Genomic DNA, 22,868 nt, shown 5'->3' on the forward strand with positions numbered 1-22,868 from the left:
AATCTCTCTGAGAGTTGCCATGATAGAAATACAAGTTAAGCTCAATCGACAGCATTTGTTGTGTAATGTTGATCACCACACAAAATAATTCTACCCACCCCTTGCTTTAAAAACAAACAAAACAAACATGGCTATAGTTGGTTATAGTGAGGCATTTGTAATATATACAGCAAAAAGGCAAATTTTGGGAAACTGTGAAGCTTTATCATTTAATAAAAGCACTTACATTAAAATTTGAGCTGTAATGTTCTTATCATTTTAGGTTTTTAGCCTTTATGTTGTCCAGGTAATGAAGTTGTAAAATTTAACGTAAAGGCTAGTAAGCGATTTCCTTCATACTAAAATCACGTTGATACGCAATAAAGGTATAATTTTTTTCCACTAATATATTTCTTTAATTTTTAAGGAATTTTCCTTTAATTCTGAACATTGCATCATTCACAACCTCACTGTCTCTTTATATGTCCTCAAAATAACACCATCTTCTCTTTATGCTTATCCCACAGGCCTCTGGGGTTCTGATGGGTTGAGTCTGAGTTTGGGTCGAGCACTTTATAACTCCACTGACAGTCTGGACAGCGCCAAGGCCGTCACTATTGCCATGGAAGCGGCTGCCATGGCGATGGCAGGAAAGAGACACCCCTCCACAGACAGCCACAGCTCAGTAATGACCTGTGATAAAGCTGTGCTGGTGTCCAGGGCGGAAGAGTACCTAAAAACACCAAGGTCTTCAATAGGAATACAGGTGAAGTGTGAAAATCCTGCATCAAAAAAAAGAAGACATTTTCAAAATATCTTCTTTTGTGTTCCACAGAAGAAAGTAAAACTGTGTCTACACTGGACACGACAAAGCGACTGTTTCAAATCCATTTGTCCTTCCTATGAGAAGTATTGCGAGTGCTTGGGGTACGTCATAAATAGAACGAGGCATCAGTTTACTGTCGGGGATTTGTTGCGCTGCGTCGCATCCAGTGTAGACAACATCACTGATTATAATGGGTTCGATAGTCTTTTGTCTCGTCGCATTGTGCCGCTCACGTCCGGAGTAGACATGGTGTCATATAGATTTGGAACTTTCATTTTTCATTGGAATTATCATTTTTGAGTGAAATATATATCATATATACAGTGTTTATATATTATATACATTCTAAAAGCTTTATCTTTTCCCTATTTAATATTCAGACAACCACAGGTATGCCATTCATAGGTTCATTTCATTGAGAAGTCTATAGGTGGTCTTGAAACATTTCTCTCAGCCCGACAACAACAATATTGGCTTAACCAATAGCATGAGTTTTGGGGGCGGGGCTCCCCATTTTGTTGACCAATGGGAAATGGAGGGTGTTTGGAAAACCTGTTTGCAGACAGTCATTGTTTTTTGTTTGTTACTTTTTTGCAGTTCTTCTTAGTGACTTCAGCTTTAACTGGTCTGAATAGGAAGCTGCTTTTTCTTACCACTTCTCTGCTGTTTTGAGCTCCCGTCTGTCTGTTGTGAGCAAAATATTCTTGAATGTGCTGACTAATGATAAATGTAACCCACAAGCACCCATGCAAACTGAATCTTACCTAACCAAAGCAATGTAGGTTATTTTGAAGTCCAAACACTGAAGTATATACAAACCCATACACCTCCAGTCTGTGTTGTCATGCTAAAAATAGCTTCCTGTGAGTCATCATACCGCAATCCATTAATTAACATTCAACTCAGGCTTCACTGAATGGGCTCTCCCTCTCTCTTCTTCCCTTAATCTCCCTATTTCCCCATCTCTATTTCTTTCATCCTCCCTCCCTTTCTCTCTTGCTGTCTCTCGCCAGCAGTTATCTGACTTTGCCTTGTGAATATCTGTGTTGAGATCATGTCCTAATAATGTTAAATGGGTTTGCCTCCCTCAGCCCTTTGGTGCATCTGTCCTCCATTCATTGTCCACACTGCCCCCTAGAGGTTATGCGTAGAGGGAGCACAATTAACTGCCAATGGGGGTGAATTGAGTCCATAAATATTTATTACCGAGCATGAAACAGAATTTTGCATTATTATTTTTATAATAAAATATGTTTGCCCGCCAGACTGCAATTATTTAGCTGTTTTCCTTGCATATACAGCACAAGTCTCTGTCACTCACTGCACAAGATGAGCCAGTCTCTGTTGTTCAATGGCCCTGTCCCAAATGGAACACTAAACCCTCAAAATCTTCCTTCGAGTCCACACTTTCGAAGTCTGCGGGTTTCGCGGGCTCTGGAAAAGTGTGCATCGAAGGCGCATATTGGCAAAGGGAGCGCTCGAAAGCACCCCTCTGAAACCTAAAATGACAAACGGGACACTCTACAGTCTTGTGGACTTAAAGTACATGCATACGCGACGACCATTGTAAGTTCACAAGACTGCAAGTGCACATGAAGTGTGCTATTTGGGACTATTTTGGTTGATTTAATACGTCTGGATTTAATCATGCATCATGTTGCATTTTCTAATAAAGTGACCAGCCCGTGGTTTATTTACCAATTTTTTCTCTCCAAAACTGGTGTAGAATTTAGAAATACTACACTAAACGTCAATATTATGTGAATATTTTTCAGATTGTGCAGAGTGGAAAGCCTTGGTGTATCCTTTCAGGTAGACGCAGAGGGGTTGTAGTTTGTGAGCTGTGTTGGATTGTGTCATGAATGTGATCAGATCTACAGGAAAAGAAAAGCAAGCAGACGTCAGTTGTCATCCCCCTTTTTTATCCTGCCTGACTGAAACTCATTTCCCCGGCCAGTCTACTGATGATAATCCACTATTTCCTGATTCCTAGTTTGAAATCATTCCTTCCTAGCTGGAAATCATTCAATTTATTCAAAATTCACTTTGCGTTGACTCATTCCTATCGTTTAGTAAAGGAATATATCACCCAATGATGAAAATTGAGCCATTATTTACTCAGCCTCTTGTCACAACAAATCCATACTTTTACTTTTTGGTGGAACATCAAAAGTAAATCGCTTTTTTGTACATTAACTTTTGATGAAAATAGCCTTTAGATTTTGTCCAAATGTCTTCGACATATTAATTCATTTTAGGCCATTTTATTCTGACAAAAATGGCATCTAATTATACAGTAGTTGACTATTTAATGAATGAGGCATTTATATAGCACTTTACTCTTCACCCAAAGCGTTTTCCAGTCAAATGAGGGTTTCTGTCCTCAACCGCCTCCAGTGTGTAGCATCCACTTGGATGATGCAACGGCAGCCACAGAACAACAGCGCCAGTGCGCCAGGATACTTGGCCAGGACACCGGGGTTTCACCCCTACTCTTTACGAGAAGTGCCATAGGATTTTTAATGACCACAGAGAGCTAGGACCTGGGTTTAATGTCTCTTCTGTAGGACTGTGCTTGGTACAGTATAGTGTCCCCGGCACCCCCTGCTGGCCTCACTAACACCTCTTCCAGGGTCAACCCATGGAGCAACTGCCTCCATCCAATCAACAACTGATGGATTATTATTTAATTTTTTTGATAAGCCGTTTTACTCAGATCTACATCACAATATGGATGAAAAGATCTGTTGCTACTTCTGTTACATCGCAACTTTACTTGTTTATCGACAAGATTAACACTGATTCCAAGTCACCTGAAGCCCCATAATTGCTTTCTTGTCATTTTCTTCCTCACATAAAGTTATCAAATGACTTCAGAAGACTTTGAATATAGTGCATGAGTCATATGGTGCTTTTTTGTCCTTTTTTACTTTGACACTGACAGCCCCTGGTTACTGTCAACCCTTTGCACCTTTACCACACCAGTTTTGAGATTTGTTTAAATGTGACACAATGAATGAAGTGACACTCCAGAGTGCTGCAGTCCAAAATACAGTTTTGTATCTATGAAGCAACCGAGACCACAGTGTGCTCTACTCACACATTATCAAACAGTGGAGGGAAGCACTGCTCACCTAGCCGTAATCCCTATGGAGTGAATTGTGTCTGAAGAAACCTCATACCCTGACCCTTGTTCTTTCATGCCTGACAGTCTGACTCACTCAAACAGAATTCCTGTGCTCAGCCTTCCTGCTTTTTGACGTTTTCAGTGGTCAGACCGTTAGATCAGGGTCAGCTGATTTGTCTGATCTGTGATGTGAATCATCTTGTTCTCTGATTGTGAGGTCACCCTTCCCTTCCTGTCCTTCTCCATCGCTTGTGTGAGTCACACTTTCTTCAGATGGTCTGATGTTCTTAGTAGTGACAGACACTTCTAAGCAACAGACATCTTTTTTTGATATACTTGAAAGATTGACCTTCAGTTCGTTATTACAGTATTCAAGTTATTACAGAATGTATTTTTAGCTACATAATTAAATGTATTTACCATCTCAGGAATGTATTATAACTGCCTGCAGATCATTTTAATTGTCATTTAGTGATAATTGTTAGAAATAACTGCTAAAAATAAAATCAATAATACATACTACTGCTCAAATGTTTGCTGTTGGTAAGAGTGTTTCTTCTGCTCACCAAAGGCTGCATTCGGTCAAAATACAGTAAAAACATTGTGAAATATTACAATTTTAAAATAACAAGTTGAATTTTCAGTGTCACATGATCCTTCAGAAATCATTCTAATATGCTGATTTGGTGCTTAAGAAACATTTCTTATGATCAGTGTCGAAAACAGTTGTGCTGCTTAATATTTTTGTGAACGTTTTTTGTGAAAAACATGATACAGTCATATTCTTTTATGACCAGAAAGTTCTAAAGAACAGCATTTATTTGAACTTGGCCCTTTTTTGTATCAATTTAAAAGTCTTTAGTCTCAATTTAATGCATCCTTACATAGGCAATATATAGTGTACTGTAAATGTATATGTACACACACACACAGACACAATTATTTAAAATATTTTGTCTGTGCTGCAGTTGTTTGGACCTATGGTTCACTTGACTAACAACTCTCACTCCAAAACAGTCACTCTAAGTTTCTCGAGAGTTAAATGCATTTCTCATAGTTTATTACCGCCTGGCTTGAGTTTCCACCAGCTTCCTCAGTGGCTCTTGACTGGGCATGGGGCATTTTTTTGTACTTGAAAGAGAATTTTTCACTAAATCAATGTTTAAAACCTTCTTATTTATTATGCCACATTACATAATGAATACAATTATTTAAAAATGAGCCTCTCCTACTCTTTTTGAAATGTTTGGATAGCACATTATGCATTATTTATTGAGCTACTTGTGGACTTGAAACTATGTGGGTGTGCAGTTTTTATCTCTAAGTTTCTATAGACTCAACCTGGTATATCACACTGAGCTGTTATTTTTTGCATTAGCAGGTTGCACTGGTTCGTGACTTGGGACTGAACTTACAATTTTAGGATCAGTGGCTACCCCATTCATGTGCACATACAATGGGATGCAAAAGTCTGACACTGAATTATAAATACAGAATTAAAAATTTGTTTGAGGAGTTAATAAACAAAAACGTTATGATGCAACATATTCTGCACAATTTATAGATCACAAGAGTAATGCTAATCAAATAATTTGTGATGAAGCATTATAAGTGTGAACATGGTCAATAATCATCAGTTAAAGGTCTGTTTTGTCATTGTAGGTGGAAGCAGCGACTGATTCTGAGTGTGAAAGCAAAGGCTCTAGAGAGTATCAGTCTGTTGGGATTCAAGTGGAAGACGAGAGACGGTAAATACAGAGCACATCTGTTTTATCTCTATGTCTGAAGGGTTTGTGAGGTGCGATTTGCTGAAGTACTAGCTGAGTGTGAAATGTTGTTGTCTCTGAGTGTGAAATGTTGTTGTCTCTGAGTGTGAAATACTGTCTCATTTGAGATCTTTCTCTCTTATACAGACAGGGGCGATTTAAGCGGTCCAACAGTGTCACCGCCGCCGTTCAGGCTGATCTGGAGTTGGAGGGTTTTCCTTTAATGGAGGATAAAGGTCTTCAGTTTGGCGGAGGTTTCCAGCGTCACAGCGAGCCCAGCACCCCTACGCAGTACGGCGCCGTACGGACCGTCCGCACCCAGGGTCTCTTCAGCTACCGTGAGGACTACCGCACCCCCACGGAGCCTCCGAGTCCCCAGCGTAGCCCCGAGCCCTGGCTGGAGCCCTCGCCACGGGAACCTGTCGCCACCGTGGCGGTTACAGTGACGCCGCCCCAACCTTCGGATTCGGGGAGAGCGTCACCCTCATGCAGGAGGGACGGAAGCTGGTTCATGCAGCTGCTGCACACGGAGACGAAAAAGATGGAGGGGTGGTGCAAAGAGCTGGAGGGAGAGGCGGAAGAGAACGATATGTCAGAGGAAAGTGAGTTAACAGCCCCGATTTCATGAGCCGTTAAATCTTTATATTATAATATTTGTTTGGGGGAGAGTTTGGCTCCAGGTTTCAAAGTGTCAGGTATGAATCCAAAGAAGTGTCACATTTAACCATGAAACGTTTTTGCAGAGCTCCAGGTTATTAGAGCCTCACACTGAGAGTGCTGCCATGTGAGCAATTATTTCTGTCAACATCTGTCAAGTTTCCATGGCAAAGAGCTCAAAGCAGCGCTGAGGCTCTGAACAACAGACTGAGAAGAGAGACAATGCACAGAAATCAATGTGTAAGAATGCATTGGAGTATGAGTGTGAAAGTGTGAATCACTTGTGTTGTGGAGTTTATGAGAGTATTCACATACTGAATTTGAAGAAGAGCTTGCTTCTTGGCAGTCACAATTACTACGCACTGCATCTGTCATGTTCCCATTGTACTTTGACCCTGTTGAAAAAGCTGGTTTACTGATCTCAGATGGTTAAACATGGCTTTCCAGTTTGTGTTTTGCTGGTCGGCCAACTGGTCTCCCAGCCTGACCAGCTGAAAAGTACCCAAGACTGCGAGACCAGCCAACACCAACAAACTAGGTTAAGCTGGTTTAAAATCCATGAAGACCATTTAATTGGGTGTTAAGTACAATTTCTCCATAAGCAACAACATTCTTGTTACCTACAGCACTTAAACTTGAAAACAGCAAATGTAGTACACTGTCTTTCAGAAGTTTGTGGTCAGTTTTTATTAAATGTTTTTGAAAAACGTCTCTTATGCCAACCAAGATTGGCCTATTTTGTAAAAAAAAAAATATGTTAAAAACATTTTTAATATAAAAACTATTTTAATATAGTTTAAAATGTAATTTATTCCTTTGATGGCAAAGCTGAGTTTTCAGCATCATTACTCAAATCATTCTAATATGCTGATTTGGTGCTCGAGAAACATTCAGTTGTGCTGCTTAATATTTTATGTAAACCATGATTAAAAAAAATGTAGGACTCTGAAGAACAGCATTTATTTGAAATAGAAATCTTTTATAACACTATAAATGTCTTTACTGTCAGTTTTATTCAATTTAATGCATCCCTACTAAATACAAGTGTTATCTAAAAGTATTATCTATCGAATCTTACTGACCCCTAACTTTTGAACAGTTGTGTACATGTATTTTTTGCCTACATGAATACTTACAGATTTCACATTTTCTGCTTTCTAGCAGAAACATATGCATGATCATGTGCAAGTTCGCCGGTATATGAGTGTACAGTCAGACACTGTATGAAATCTATTAACTGTATAAATGTGTGAGATTTTCAATAGCTCTCATGATTATTAAATATTTATCTCTCTTTCCCTGTTTGTGTATTAGTCCTGGGGAAGATCCGGAGTGCTGTAGGAAGCGCACAGCTCTTGATGTCCCAGAAATTCCAGCAATTTTATTGGCTTTGCCAGCAGAACCTAGTAAGTAACATCAGTGCACATATGCCAATTTGTACACGAGTTTGTGTTCTATTTATGTTATTGTGCTGCGCTTTGTACTCACGGCAGCTCTACCCACGACGCACCACTGCACTTCCACGGGGGCTGTCTGTGCTGGAGTAATCGTGGTGTACTTGACGGCCTTTTGTTCTGCTGTCATATTTATTAGATATGATACACAGCAGCACATAAGCTGATCTGAGCCAGGCATGCAGAGAACATAAATGACCAAGTACCGTGGCATACAAAGTAGAGCGATGTTTTAGAAAACAACCTAAATTCTCCTGAATAAAATACTCTATTCAGTGGCATACACTCACAGTGGTTGATTAGGCCACATACAGATTTATGAAATAACAACAAATGATAAAAAATGTAGTCATTGCATCAAATAAAAATGGTAACACTTCAGCTTGACTTCAAGCTCTTACAGTTTTCAGCCCTGAAATCTGTACACATTATAAAGCTGTGCAATCTGTGGAGGATTAGATGTGCCACTTCAAAGTAAAGGAAACACTTTAGATTATGGAACACATATTCACTATTTTCCCTCAATAAACTTATAATAGTTTGATAGTACAGTAAGTAAGGTAGTTGCTGTAGTGGTTGTTTAGGCATGGGGTAGGGTTAAGGGATATAGAATATGGTCATGCAGAATGAGGCATTAATATGTGCTTTATAAGTACTAATAAACAAATTAAATTAAATTACCATGTTACATTTTTTAAAATTCACATTAAAAATAAAATTTCACAAAACAGTACATAATAATTTGATAAATGCCGTCTTTAAATGGCATTTAATAAAGCATTTAAATTAGTTTTCTTTATGTATTTGCCAAATGCTTTTGTTTATACATTTATAACTTAAAAAATGTCATTATGCAGTTCACTCATGCAAACTCCATCAGCAAATGGAGAAGGAAAAGTATTTGGTAATTTTTTTATTTGAAAAAGTATGTTCCAGTTTATTATTATTTATTGTTATATTTAACTATTTTAACATGAATTTGAACAAATATGTTTATGTCAACTTTTCGTTGCAGGACCCCAGTGCCATGCCTCGGCCCACCTCTCAGGACCTGGCCGGGTTCTGGGACCTGCTGCAGCTCTCCATCGATGATGTTACCTCCAAATTCAATGAGCTGCAGAAGATCAAGTCCAACGATTGGAGGCTTATTGAGAGTCCTGTGAAGAAGGTGAGAACTGATTGGTTAAAGGACTTTTGAATGTCATCAAACCTAATTTCATGCTTCTGATTGTACTGATAAAAAATTTTTTATTGGCACATATACTACTGTTCAAAAGTTTGGGGTCAGTAAGATTTTTTTATATTTACATTAATTATGTTACAAAAAAATCTATCTCAAGATGCTGTTTTTTTTAGCTTTCTAGTCATCAAAGAATCCTGAGTTTTTTAAATCACAGTTTCCAAAAAAATATATTAAAGGGGTAGTTCACCCTAAAATTATTAATTTTAATCATAATTTACTCACTCTAGTGTTGTTTAAATGCAGTATGATGTTCTTTCTTTTTCAGAACACAATAGGAGAAATTAAAAAACAATGTTCCACTCACACTCGTCCATATAATGGCAGTGAATAGCGACCAGCATCAAGCTTTTAAAAAAGACACAAAAGTAGCACAAAATGGTCCGATGCTACACGTCTCATATATTCCAAGTGTTCTAAGGGGTATATGATTGTAACGCTATATTAAAGTCCAATGAAGATGAAGACGATCAGGGTTCAAAATTAAAGTGAATATTTATTAAATAAAACTGTATGCTGTATTATGCATCCCAGACAAGTAATTGGCAATGTCATTTTGTTAAGAAAGACTACGCACCCACGCACATACGCATTCAAACGCGCTGTCACCATTTTCACAGATTCACGTTTTTGAAGTTTACACAGAGATGATAACGCTATCGCTTTCAAAACTGGTTTTCAAAAATGTGCACTTTAAAACCTATTTCAAAGTTTGTGTTCTCAGGCCATCAAAACGCCATTGTTGTGTAAATGAACGGCCAGAATGCATTAAAAGTTTTCTGTTTTTAGTCTTCTGTGAACGGCTATGCGTTCGTTAGACTCTATTAGCACTACAGTCAAAACCCGGAAGAACAATTCACCCCTGGTCCCCTAAAAATTTTCCTATGGGTTTTTCAATTTATGAGTAAAATAAGGTCTATGGTGAACATAACTTGACGATACTTATGGTCTAAAACGTAAATTACACACACCCATATTGAAAACACAAATTTTGAAGTTGTTATGTTTATTAAAAATAAATAAAAATGTTTCTAATAGGTAACTAGATAAGAGGAAACCACTGGCGAATTAGTATTCCAGGTTTTGAAGTCATCCCTGCGACACTCTATTAACTACCATTATATGGACGAGTGCGAGAAGGAAATTAAAAAAAAATCTCATTTTGTGGTCTGAAAAATAAATAAAGTAATATGGCATTAGAACAACACCAGGGTGAGTAAATGATGACTTAATTTTCATTTTAGGGTGAACTATCCCTTTAAGAAGCGCAACTGTTTTCAGTAATTCAGCTTTGCCATCATAGGAATAGATTACATTTTAAAATATATTAAAATAGAAAACAGTTGTTTTAAAGGGTAATATTTCAGTTTGCAGTCTTGGTGCAAACTTTTGAACAGTAGTGTATAGTTTATTAATTAAATCAAATATGTAATGTATCTATATCTCTAGTCTGCTGCAGATATTACCTGACACACATTTATTTGTACATTCAAATCTTGTGTTTGGATATTATTTGTTGTTGTTCCAGCTCCCACCGCCAGTACCAAAGAAGACATTGCGTAAGAGTGTGACGAGGGAAAAATCTTTGGATCTCCCTGATCGTCAGAGACTGGAGGCACGACGACGCCTAATGGCGGCCAAACGCGCAGCTTCATTCCGCCAAAACTCAGCATCAGAGCGGGCCGACAGCATCGAGATCTATATACCGGAGGCCCAAACACGGCTCTGAGAGTCACAGGGAACACCTTTATAATACCATCATCATCATTCTCAGTAACAGAGCCAGTTCGAACTATCACAATACATTCATCAAGCGAATCAAAAGAAACAAGGGTTTCGTACCTGTCAAAAGGGTTTTGTAACTTGTTTCAGAACTGCCTAAAACATCCATGTGAAGTTTATCCTTTTTAGGGAAACATACTTCACCAAAATAAACATATTGCACAACATATCGCAATTGTAGACCCACGTGATAATGACATTGCTTGATAAAGCAAAACTTTAGATTTAAGCTTTAATCACAGCGGAATATCAAGTCCAATCTGATGATCCCTTTGTCTTTATGACATCCATTTAGCACTTTCAAAATGGAAAAAATGGCATTTTTACGCCTCAAATCTAAACTATTTATTTATTTTCATTAAATGAAGAAACCTGAAGAAAAGTCTTTAGGTCCGGTTCCATCTGGTTCCATCCATTCAAGTTTTGTAGCTTTATATTTCCATGGTTACATTTCATTTCTCTCTCTCTCTCTTTCTTTATCTATGTATTTCTTTTTTTTTCTTTCCTTCTCTCTTCCCATTGAAGTTCATAGTATTTTTCTCATGAACTCTCTTGTGAGCATTTATGTAAGTGCCAGTGCTGAAATACCTCAATCATACATTTTAGACTGAAGCCGTAGGCCAGAGCGGACAGTCACAATCACAGCCTTTTAAAAAACATTGTTGGTCACACTGTTATGGGCAAACTTAAATCTCAGCCTGAGGGTTTACACTGTCAGAGAGATTAGAGATTAGTTTTTATTATTCTCCTACTTACTGATATCAAATATACAGCTGTCACACTACTACATATTTGATGTTTATGGTTTATGTCATTCTAGAGGAATTACTGTAGGATTTTGGGTGCAGTTGCTTAAACCCTAAATTCAACAATGTAAAGGTTCAAAAATGCATTTTTGCACTTTCTTCTTCTAAATGTATGTTTGTATGTATTTCCAAGGGAAATGAAGTTCTAAAAGATATTGTTGCAGTTGAATTGCAAGGTTTTGTGAGACTATCGATTTATCGTTTCAGGTCTCTGAATGTTTTCATGCCTCACATGGTCATTCATCAGTTTGCATTTATTTTTACTGAACCATTTTTCTCTCCATATGCTGTTATCAAGCATCTGACCCATGTTCTGCACAAAAAAAAACAAAAAAAAAACTTATTTTTATGTCCTTTCTGTATGTCTTGACAGAGAATCAATGATTCTGTCTCGGTTGAAGGTGATGTCGGGTGTTCCCATAATTATCTAGATGGCTTGGCGGTTGGTGATATATGTTTTATCTATTGGACTGCCTGTGGTCCAAATACCACACATCTGTGAGAGTGTGCAGAATGATAAGTTAAATTTAACTCTATAATCAAAGTAGAACTGTTCTTGAGTCTATTTGATGGCATTTGTCCGAACAGGTGACTTCAGTACACAGGAGGATGGTTAATTATATTAGATGATCAAAACCGAAGGTCAATGCTGCTTTGGATTGTTATACAATCATTGAATTTGTTTTAAAATGTAGGTTTCATTCAGAATATATCACTAAAGATACCCACTTTCTGTTCCTGAGATTTTAGTTTCTGCTTAAACATCCAGCAGTTCAGCCGTAACACTTTTTTTTTAATTGCCATATTTTATCCACAACATATCATTACAGAAATGGACTGTCTATCAAGCACGGTCACATTTCATTTCAAATGTCAAACTATTTCCCCCACTTTCTGTGGTTTTTGCCTTGGCGTCATAAAAGGCGAAGAGGCCAAAGATTAGAGGAGATTAGTTTGATAACTTCCACACGAATTCCATGTAGCTTTATATTCTCAATTTCCTTCACGAGATGACCTTGAGAAGAGCTTTCCTTTAGGAGCAAATATTTTCTTTTAATTTCTCTGCGCTCTGTACTTTTCTGCTTTAAGTCATAGTTCAAACACAATTACAGCATTTCATCCAAGAGAGGCTTGTAATCGAGGAAGATGACTTCACGTTAGAGGAAATTTTGGAAGTATTTTCTCGAAACGTGAGCCAAAACACAACGTTTCAGTTGTAGATTGCATCTAAAGTCACGATTTTACACCAACAAAAGTTTTGATTGATTATTTCGCTAGTCATTATTTGAAACAAATTACGGCTTTGTAGTGTGACTCGTGGCCCTCAGCGTTTACAGAAATCCAAAGGTCATTGCTGACGCTTTCCTGGCCTTACAAACTAGTCAAGACTGTTGAAATACACTCTAAACTGATGGGTTACACTTTAAAATAAGGTCTCATTTGTTAACATTAGTTAATGCGTTAACTAACATGAGCTAACAATGAGCAATATACTTTGTTAAAGTTTGCTTAAGATATAGTTGGTCATTGTTTGTTCATCCTGATTATATGATATTTCATTTTTCATCATGGCGAAGTCAGTGGATTCTGAGATGATTATTTTAAATCATGTTTTACTTTTCTTTTTTTCTCTATATCATGAGTAATTATGGTTGATTATCCGGTCCTGCAGTGTGGCAGCTGTCCTTTCTGCTCAATTATCAATATGCAAACATGCCAGTAATGCAGGCAGTGTTTATATGCCAAATATGCTTATGTGCCACATGTTAGAACAGCTTCTGCTGTTTATAGATCCTCACACACACCATCTTCCCCATGTTTCTGAGCTGACCTTTAATAAACCACCTGGAAGAATAAATGCTCACTTCCCCACCTTTTAAAACAGTGGAGTCAATTATCAAATGTTGATTTGTTTGTATGATGGCCATATTTTCCTCAACAGGGTTGCACTGGGTGGTCATCTTGTTTAACCTCATGTACATTTACGCTACTCATTTGTACATTTGCTTCATTTATTTCCATCTAAATCATACAGTATGTCAGTATTTATCAAAAAGAAATGATTCATTCAAAATGATTTAGCCTCCGAACCACAGTATTTGAAAAACAGCCAACGGGCCTTTGGTACCGGCGCGGACTGAGATGCCCCAGTTCTTGGTTTCTTCTTCTTGGGACTGGACTAATCCTGGATCTCAGAATGTGAAAAGATTATAAAATCTTAGTGAAAATAACAAATGAAAAAGGTAGTTGTTTAGCTGAGAATATTTTAATTTATTAAACTGTATATCATATCTATATGAAGGGTGAATATAATACCAAATATTCATTATTTGTACAGAATTATATAAATAGTTATATATATATATATATATATATATATATATATAATATAAATACATAATTGATCCTTTGTTGAAGCAAAACTTTTTTCTGCTCTTCCTTATTGGTTGAGTTGAGTTTCTTTGGGTGGCATGCACCATTCTGATGCTGAATGTGGGTTTTTCTGCTTCATTGCTTTATGCTTTTCCAAATCCCTTTTTTGAATGTTGTTTATTGTTACATTTATCAGTTTAGTTTATTTTGTATGTATTCATGAAATGTTTAAATTGTGTTATTAATTTGTGTTACGAATTTGACTTTTTGTTCTTGGTCATCTGGATTATTTGTGTTTCTTTTCATGACTTGATTATTGCTATGATCATACATTGTAAATAATTCAGTCATTAAATTTTTGAAGGAAATGAGTTATGTGGATTGTCTTGAATTAACTGAATTGCTTTAACACAACACAACATTATCAACACAATGATTTTAACTTTTCCTAACAGAATTGTCTCAGAGTTGTTTTATTACCGGTTTTGACAAAACAGAAAAATTATCACTAATTTAAACCCTGATCTGAGTAAAAATAAATAAATAAATACAAATCTAATCTGACTAAACACATTAACTAAACAAGTTCAAAGCAATACATCCATCAAAGACATTTAGCACTACACAGTTTCCACCGTAATTTTTTTTACTTAATAAAAATAAATATTGAAATATTAATTTGAATGTATTAACTATATAATATATGTAAATATATTTAAAATTGAGGAAAGTATTTAAATTTAAAGTTAATTCAATATAATGAAATCAAAATGAAACATACGTAAGTGACACTTTAATTTAACATTTATTAATTTAATGTTTCTGGAAGAAAAAAATCCTTGAATGTTTATGGGTAGCCTAATTCATACTGGAAAATAAAATAAATTATTAAAAATCGCACTTCCGTTTCTGCTTTTCCCTGCCAGCAGACGGCGACAGAGCAGCGTTTATAGTCATGTGACTAGATGGTGTCACGTGATGTCTGTCGGTATATGGGGCGTTTGAATATGAAGCAGACAGTGTGAGAACGCCGGTGAAGGAATGTGAGCAATGTTATTGTCGAGCTCCTGTCAAAAGAAAACATTATTAGTTTAACTCTTTCATACGCAGGAAAGAATGAGTTTCTTGGCCATTATTTCGTCTACAAGAGGTAAGAACAAAGACAACACTTTTAAAAACAACAGACTAAGCAGAAACTTGTAACGTCGAAAAGATGTTTAGTTAGTAAATGAGCTGTAGAAGGCATACATCTGAGAGCAGACTGAACATATGAATGATGTTTAGTCTCCATCATCTACTTTTTACTCCACATGGTGTTTAAAGTCAAGATTTGGTTTCACACGGCAGTAAAGGGCAGAGTATTTTCTCTTAGTGAGTAATGCAGATAAATGGGACAGAGGGTGTGTCTGTATAATGTAATTATTGTTTTTCTCTTTCTAGACTAGTAATTGGTTCCATTAGGAACTGACTGAAATCTGAGCTATGTCTTCCCAGCCAGATAACTCAATACTGTCCTCGGGTCACAGCTTAAGCATGGACTACTCCTCCATGGACATTCGACTGAAAATCATCTGCCTGAGCTTCATCTTCTACACCTTCATCTTCATCCTCTGTCACATCCTGTCTAAACTGCTGTTTCGCACCTACCGCTCATTGTCAGCCAAAGAAAAGGTGCCCATTAATATGTTAATGTAATGGTTGGCTTTTCATAAAAGATTCAGTTTTTGTTGATATGATATTCTGCCATTTGGATTATTTTCCTAACATTACAATCTTTATCTTTGCTTCAAGGTCTTCTGGGATCTAGCTGCGACACGGGCTGTGTTTGGCATCCAAAGCATGGTGGCAGGGCTTCGAGCGCTCATGGAGGACTCTGCTGTCTTTTCTGATAAGATTCTCGGACAGGAGGACTGGTCATGGTTCAACGTGCTGTCCGCTACTGGCTTTTTTCTGTTTGAAAACGTGGCCCTTCATGGGTCAAACGCGGCGTTCCGGTCCTTCGATCTGCCGTTAGCTATGCACCACTTCTTTGCCCTGTCAGGGTTTGTTGGGGCAGTTGTGTGGGACAGGCTGGGTCATTTCTTGCCTATGGTAACCCTGCTGATGGAGATGAGCACACCCTTCACCTGCATCTCCTGGATGCTGCTTAAGGTGAGACGCAACAGTCAAGAGAAAATGTTTTTTCTTGAAAACTTAATCAGTTTGTGAGATTTAGTGCAGTTTGTTAATTGATAATGTTTGTGCAGGGAAAAATTTTGTGAGCAAATAAACTGAAGACTGTAGTGATCTTATGAAACGCCTCTGCTTTCTCACCTGTTGGGCAGTTTCACTTTTATTTTGGTCTGGGGGGAAACATGTTTTTCTTCCTCTACTCAGCAATTTATCATGCTTGGTCGCTGAGAACACTTTTATAGTTCTGCAATATTTGTACAATGTTCTTAGAAAGAGGAACTTTTTCTTTTTCGCTGACAAGTTTTAGCCATTTAAGGTGTTGCAGGTGCTAGACAAGGGATGGGCAACTTCGGTCCTGCAGAGTTTAACTCCAACCCTAATCAAACACCTGAACAAGCTAATCAATGTCTTCAGGAAAGCTGTGATGGTGTGAACAGCTGTGAACTTATCACCTTCCGTCTTGCAGAGTCTCATGCGTGACACAGCATTCTAAAAAGACAGCGAAGAAGTTAAAAGAAAATTGACTTTTAAAGAAAAAAATGTCTAGACCTAGTCTCTGGACTCGTAACATAAATATGCATTGCATTCTCTTCATTGGCGCAAGGGATAGTATATTATCTATAAGTTTTCTTTTTCAAGTCAACTATTGTCTTGATGGATCAACAGTTTGAAGACACTCTTGCTGAGTGACTTAAAGGGATAGTTCACCCAAAAAAGAAAATTCAGTCATTTACTTACCTTCATGTTGTTATTAATTTGTATGAGTTTCTGTGGATTTTAAAAAAAGAAGATATTTAGAAAAATAATAATAATTAAAAAATCCATACAATAAAAGTTGTTTTGGACCCTATTGACTTTCATTGTATGGACAAAAATGTATGAAACTTTCTACAAAATATCTTCTTTTATGTTCCACAAAAGAAAGAAAGGCATACAGGTTTGAGGGTGAGGGTGAGTAAATGATGACAATTTTAATTTTGGATGAACTACACCGAGTTTAATTGTTCTGTCATTCGCTTTAGATTTTTTGAGATTATTAGAGCTCAGTGATTCAGATATTCCCCCTGTGAAGCTAATTATGAATAAACCACATTTGAATTAATAAGACCCTGTTTTAAACTTGGTTATAAATGAATTCTCACATTCCTTCTCTTCTTTTCTAAGGCGGGCTGGTCCAGAACTCTGTTCTGGAAAGCTAACCAGTGGATAATGATTCACATGTTCCACTGCCGGATGGTTCTGTCCTACTACATGTGGTTGGTATGTTGGAATCACTGGGAGGAGATGAACACACACATCCCTCTGGTTCAGAGATTTCTGTTCTTCATAGGCCTCTTCCTGCTCACGTTCTTCCTGAACCCCATTTGGATGCATAAGAAAACCCTGCAGCTTCTCAATCCTGTGGACTGGAACTTTGACAACATGCCCACATCAGAGAACAGACCAATCCAAGACCAGGCACGACACAAACCCCATGCCAGCTGATTACTGGCAAGCTTAAGGCCTTATGGGAAATACAGTCTGAGGAAGACTGCAGCTATAAATGTCAGATGGGAGCAGAGAGATATTAGGCAATTTTGTGCAGGTGTGTTGCTTTTAGTGTGTATTGTTTTGAAGGTTTGTTTAAGAGCTTTAGGTTTAGCACTAACTACTACAACTAACAACTACACTAACCACTACAACGTAAGCACACAGATTGCATGTTTGGTAAAGTTTCTATATTTAAAGGATTAGTTCACCCAAAAATGAAAATTTTGTCATCATTATATCAACGTCATGTCGTTCCAAACCTGGATGACTTGCTTTCTTCTGTGGAACTCTTTTTGTCTGTACAATGAAAGTCAATGGGGTCCAAAACAACACCTCAAGTGGACTTTTATTTTATGGAACAAAAAGCCTTGTGTCATGTCATCTTTTGTGTTTTACAGAACAAAGAAAGTCATACAGGTTTGTAACAACATGAAGGTGAGTAAATCATGACAATTAAAATTGTATTTTAATTTTTTTTAATTAATTTATTATTAACTATTTAAAAAGTATTACAATTCTGATGCATGTTTCAGGGGGACTTCTATGGGCCTGTAAATATCATGAGATCCGTTTCATGCAACTTGCAACTTGTTTCATGCAACTTACTTGGGTGTCCTGAAAAAGCCATTTACTGTACGTGTGTTTGAGTGTTTTGGGAGGGGCTGTTTGAGTCTCTTATCTCTTTGTACACTGGCAGTAGGTGCAGTACAGGAGATCTCATAGGCTCGTATTTGTTACTCCCAGAAATTCATTGTCTTATGATGAAGAAAATCGTAACTGCATCATGACCAAACATGATCGGTCAACTCAAACACTCTCTACCTCACTAAACGTCACTCAGTATCTGCTTTGGAAACTTCAGTTCAAAGCCATCAGACCTTTTTTTTTGTTTTTCTAAGGATTTTTCTTTCAGAGAGTGCATTGGTGTTCAATGGCTGTAGGCTTCGTTTAGTGAGCATTTGTGGATGTTTGACTATACTCTTTGTGTTCTCCATAAATAGGGTTTGTTCTGACTGACTGAATTATCTTTGAAGGAAGGAATGTGTGTGTATGTGCGTACCAGGGAAGGATAAGGGATGGAAAAGAGTTGTTTTATTTCATTTTGAGGACTAGATATTGGTGTAGAGTTCCTCAGTGTATATGTTTTTGTTAAACTTGATACTTCCTTTTTTGTCATATTTTTTGTTTCTTTAGAAGGCGCTATAGAGCCAAAAAAGCAGAAAATTCACATTAATGGCATACAGCATATTTCAAGCAAATACAACAGACAAGGCAAAACATGATAGTGTCAAATGTATGTGTATGTATACATACAATGCTACTGCCAGATATGAATAAAGGAAAAAAACAGTGCTTGACCTCTGTATCAGCTCAGGGTGCTGTGAGGGTGATGCCCCCCCCCCCCCCCCCCCCCCCCCCAATGCATACCAAAGTCATGCTTGATTATTTATATTTAAATTCCTGTTACATTTCATAGTTAATTTCAAATTCTAAGTTTCAACAATATTAAACTGTAACAACAAACTACTGCCTGTGTTTCCACAATTGACTATAGTATGTTGACTGGAAATCTGTTGTATATTTAAATATTAATCAGTGTTATATTGGGTGCACATTTCTGTTGAAATGTCTTTGTTTTAATTAAAATATAGGTTTAAAGCTCGTAAGCTGTTGATGCTCTTAGGATTTATTGTTTAAAAAAAAGAGAACTAATAAAAGTTTTACCCCAAAATATGTTTGTTTGTTTTCTCACTATAGAAACTTTTCGTTGCCTTGCAGAAGTGTTGTGTCCATTTTAAAACTTTACAGTTCAATGCAGCAGGTGCGACTCGATTGCACTTACCAACTTTAGACAAGTGAATGATCCACAGTGTTTTATCAGCTGTACAATTATTAATTATCAAAGATACCAATAGTTTTGGATTCCATTTCATTAGTGTGAATCAAGGGTGACTGGGACAGAATTTCCGTCTTGTTTAAGGCTTCTTTCCATAAATTAGAAACATCAGCCCAACACACGATACGTTTCTGTAAAACTGAAGATGCTACCTATCCATTTGACCAGGGAACCAGTTATTATAATGAAAGGATGTCTGACATACCCTTTTATGTAAACTGAGCCAAAATTGGATGTCCTCATTTGTGACATCATGTAGGTGGACGGGCAGGCGTCAAACAGGACGTTGACCCTGAAATGCATGAAGGAAAATGACAAGCTTTTCTAGTTTTCATAATGCGGTCACAAACCTTTTTGGTTCCATCGACCAAACTTATTTTTGTTGCTGTAGTGCATCATATTCATGTTTCCATCAAAGGTTTGTGTCAAATAGTTATGACCATTTTATGACCTTATGAAAACTAGCAAACTCTTGTCTTTTTTTTTTTTGCGTGTGTGTGTGTGTGTGTGTGTGTCATTGTCACTTGATGCATTTCAGGGTCAATGTCCTGTTTCAAAGTCCAATCACCCTTAAAGGGATAATTCACCCCCCAAAAAGAAAGAAAATTCGGTCATAATTTACTCACCCTCAAGTTGTTCCAAACCTGTTTGAGTTTCTTTCTTCTGCTGAACACAAAATAAATTTTGAAGAATGGGTAACCAAAGAGTTGTGGTGGGGCACCTCTGACTTCCATAGTATGAAATAAATAAAAAATCAAATACTATGGAAGTCAATGGTGCCCCACAACAGTTACAAACTACAAACATTCTTCAAAATATCTTCCTTTGTGTGCAGCAGAACAAATACATTTATACAGGTTTGGAACAACTTGAGGGTGAATAAATGATGACAGAATTTTTATTTATGGGTGAACTATCCCTTTAATTCGGCTACTTGTGTCAAAACATTGTTATTTTTTTTAAACTTTCAAATTGTTCGATTTGTTCAAATGATTATTGTTATTTACTACATAAATAATAATAATTATTATTATTACTATTATTTCATTTAATTCAGAAATGTAATCCCCCACACAAATTGAAATGAAAAAAGGGCAGCTGAAATAGGCTAGCCAACAAATATACCTAGGAAACAATACCGAATTAGGATCAGCGATAAGGGTATGATGAGTGGTAAACACTGATCACTCGGCACTAACTAAAGTTTGAAAGCATACAGCAGTTTGTGTGTGACCACTAGGCTGCAGTACAGTACCACAAAAACATTGCAAATATTTGCCAAACTGTATTTATGTAACTTTGGACATTTGTGAAAGGGATCTACTAGCACGAAATATATTTTTGGCAACAAATTATTTAAAAAAAAAATTGTGTGATTTCGGAGCTAGAGCAAGATAACCTAATAATATTATACTACTGAATGAAACGATTTAGTGTGTTTTTGTATTTAGAGTCGTTTCACAACCTACTTCAAAATAATCATGATTTGATTATAATTTGTTTTCATTAGGCGCTAGGAAAACAAGTAATTATGTGAAATGCGGTAATCCTGCATTTAATTTGTGTTTATTTCACCTATTTATTACAACAAGCACTGTTTTTCCCAGCAAATGCGTTCATTTATTTATACTAATTAATGTGGGACTCTGGATGTGAGTGAAGCAGAAGGTGCAGCGGAGCGGTTAGTTCACACGCATCACGTGACACACATTGGAACGCGTGTGTCCATCCACACGGAGAAACGCAAGAAATTTGACTGACGTGTCTTGAAACCAATGAGAGACCGGGCAACAAAAGCCTCCACCAATGAGGACGGAGTGGAGGGCGGAGACATGGAGCGGTTGGCTCGCGTTTGGGAAAAGCAGTGGAAAAGTTGCCTACTGTCTTTAAAAATGATACAGTGAATATTTACGAAGTTGGGGTCTGTTCTGCAACTAACCGGTGTTGCGCACCATAGACGGGATTTAAACTTAATTTACTTCAAAGATCCAGAAAGATGGTGAGTAGGTAAAGCATGCGTATGAAATTTCCAAACACTTCCACTGAAAGTCTGTTATGAGTGAAATAAGTTTTTAATTTGTAACGCGCAAATTCAGCGTGATGCTGATTTACCTTTGTGCAGATTTCACCCTGCAATGAAGCTTATTGTCTGAGCGCTGTCGCAGTGATCAGATCTTTTTAATAACATAAACTGAGAAGTGTTCAACATCTGCGCCTGATGGGGCGGCTGCGCTTTTCCTGTTGGATTCCGCTTTACGTGGCAAGTGACAACTCCGCACAGTCATGTTAGATTATATTAAAAATCTATATAATTCAGTAAACATCGAGCTTTCACAAGAACCGCCTGATACCTGGTGATCGTGTAATCTAATCTAAAACGTGTTGTACAGTGATGCTGATGCACGTTCAAAGACGTCTTGGAAATATCAGTGAATTATAAAATTGTGATTTACAAGCCTGGAAAAGTTAGGAAAAAAATATTCTAATGTGGTCTTGGATTCTTTTCATGATTAGGAATCGTTCCAGTTATGACCTAGTAATGGCTCGTTGTGGTGATTTAAAGGTGCACTCCATTTTATTTTAAAAATCCATCTTATTAAAAAGTTTAAAAATTAACCAAACTTTTGAGAAATGTGACTAATATGATTTACACTCATGTAAGATGAAGACTCCAATCATATCAGTCTTCTAGAAATTTTTTTTTTTTATTTTGAATGGAGGGGCTCCCTCCTCTTGGTCCCCGAAATGTTGACATCACATACAGTAACCCGTCCTGTCATGTAATTGACTGAATGTCTGAAATATTACTCCTATATTTACTTTATAGAAGTCATTTGAACAGAATGAGTCCAAATGTCCAAACAAGACACCTGCTGGAGCGATGAAACAATTTCAAACGAACCATATAAAGATCTGTTAGAAACCATCTATTATATGGATGTGTGCAGTAAAGAAGAAAATGCAGATGAAATGAAACAAAATAAAAAAATATAGCCCACGGCAAAACCAGCAGCAGCAAGTCCACACACACTAGATGCATCCACACTAATGGGTGCTGATACTTGGATACATTAGAACCTGTCAAATGTAGACGACAACTGCACCGTACTTTTAAAGAAATAATTGGAAAAAATCTGAAAAAAATCTTGGAAATCAATTGCTCAAAAAAACCCTGCTAGAATACAACAATCAATTTACTTTTCCAAAAATAAAAATTAATACCACAAATGCTTATCATAGTGTCTTTCAGTATGAAAAC

General features: G+C 37.0%; 3 protein-coding genes across 7 annotated transcripts in view; all 3 read left to right on the forward strand.

The window, feature by feature from the left end:
- Window positions 1-10,998, forward strand: part of dlgap2a (discs, large homolog-associated protein 2a) — a 115,965-nt gene extending 104,967 nt beyond the window's left edge. Inside the window, exons 10-15 of the mRNA XM_084097709.1 lie at window positions 507-745; window positions 5,595-5,680; window positions 5,846-6,300; window positions 7,670-7,761; window positions 8,825-8,977; window positions 10,578-10,998. Coding sequence (XP_083953835.1) covers window positions 507-745; window positions 5,595-5,680; window positions 5,846-6,300; window positions 7,670-7,761; window positions 8,825-8,977; window positions 10,578-10,778 — 1,226 coding nt within the window. The 3' untranslated portion in view covers window positions 10,779-10,998. The remainder of the gene's footprint in view (window positions 1-506; window positions 746-5,594; window positions 5,681-5,845; window positions 6,301-7,669; window positions 7,762-8,824; window positions 8,978-10,577) is intronic.
- Window positions 10,999-15,013: 4,015 nt separating this feature from the next.
- On the forward strand, window positions 15,014-19,440 carry cln8 (CLN8 transmembrane ER and ERGIC protein). Of its 3 annotated transcripts, XR_014603978.1 has the most exons (5): window positions 15,020-15,160; window positions 15,451-15,681; window positions 15,802-16,161; window positions 17,347-17,767; window positions 18,111-18,247. XR_014603978.1 is itself a non-coding variant. In XM_084096941.1 (4 exons), exons 2-4 carry the CDS (start codon window positions 15,544-15,546, stop codon window positions 17,665-17,667), a joined length of 819 nt encoding a protein of 272 aa, XP_083953067.1. In that variant the 5' UTR covers window positions 15,014-15,160; window positions 15,505-15,543; the 3' UTR covers window positions 17,668-19,440. The 3 variants fall into 3 exon arrangements, 2 of the variants coding, with proteins under 2 accessions (XP_083953067.1, XP_083953066.1); XM_084096941.1 differs by having other exon boundaries at window positions 15,014-15,160; window positions 15,505-15,681; window positions 17,347-19,440; XM_084096940.1 differs by having other exon boundaries at window positions 17,347-19,440.
- A 1,977-nt stretch (window positions 19,441-21,417) lies between these two features.
- arhgef10 (Rho guanine nucleotide exchange factor (GEF) 10) overlaps window positions 21,418-22,868 on the forward strand; it is a 49,699-nt gene continuing 48,248 nt past the window's right edge. For all 3 annotated transcript variants that reach the window (XM_084096216.1, XM_084096218.1, XM_084096219.1), the window contains exon 1: window positions 21,418-21,608. The gene's annotated coding sequence lies outside the window, so the exon portion shown is untranslated. The remainder of the gene's footprint in view (window positions 21,609-22,868) is intronic.

The sequence above is a fragment of the Abramis brama genome, assembly GCF_963993115.1.
Source record: "Abramis brama genome assembly, chromosome: 21".
NCBI classification, from domain to species: Eukaryota; Metazoa; Chordata; class Actinopteri; order Cypriniformes; family Leuciscidae; genus Abramis; species Abramis brama.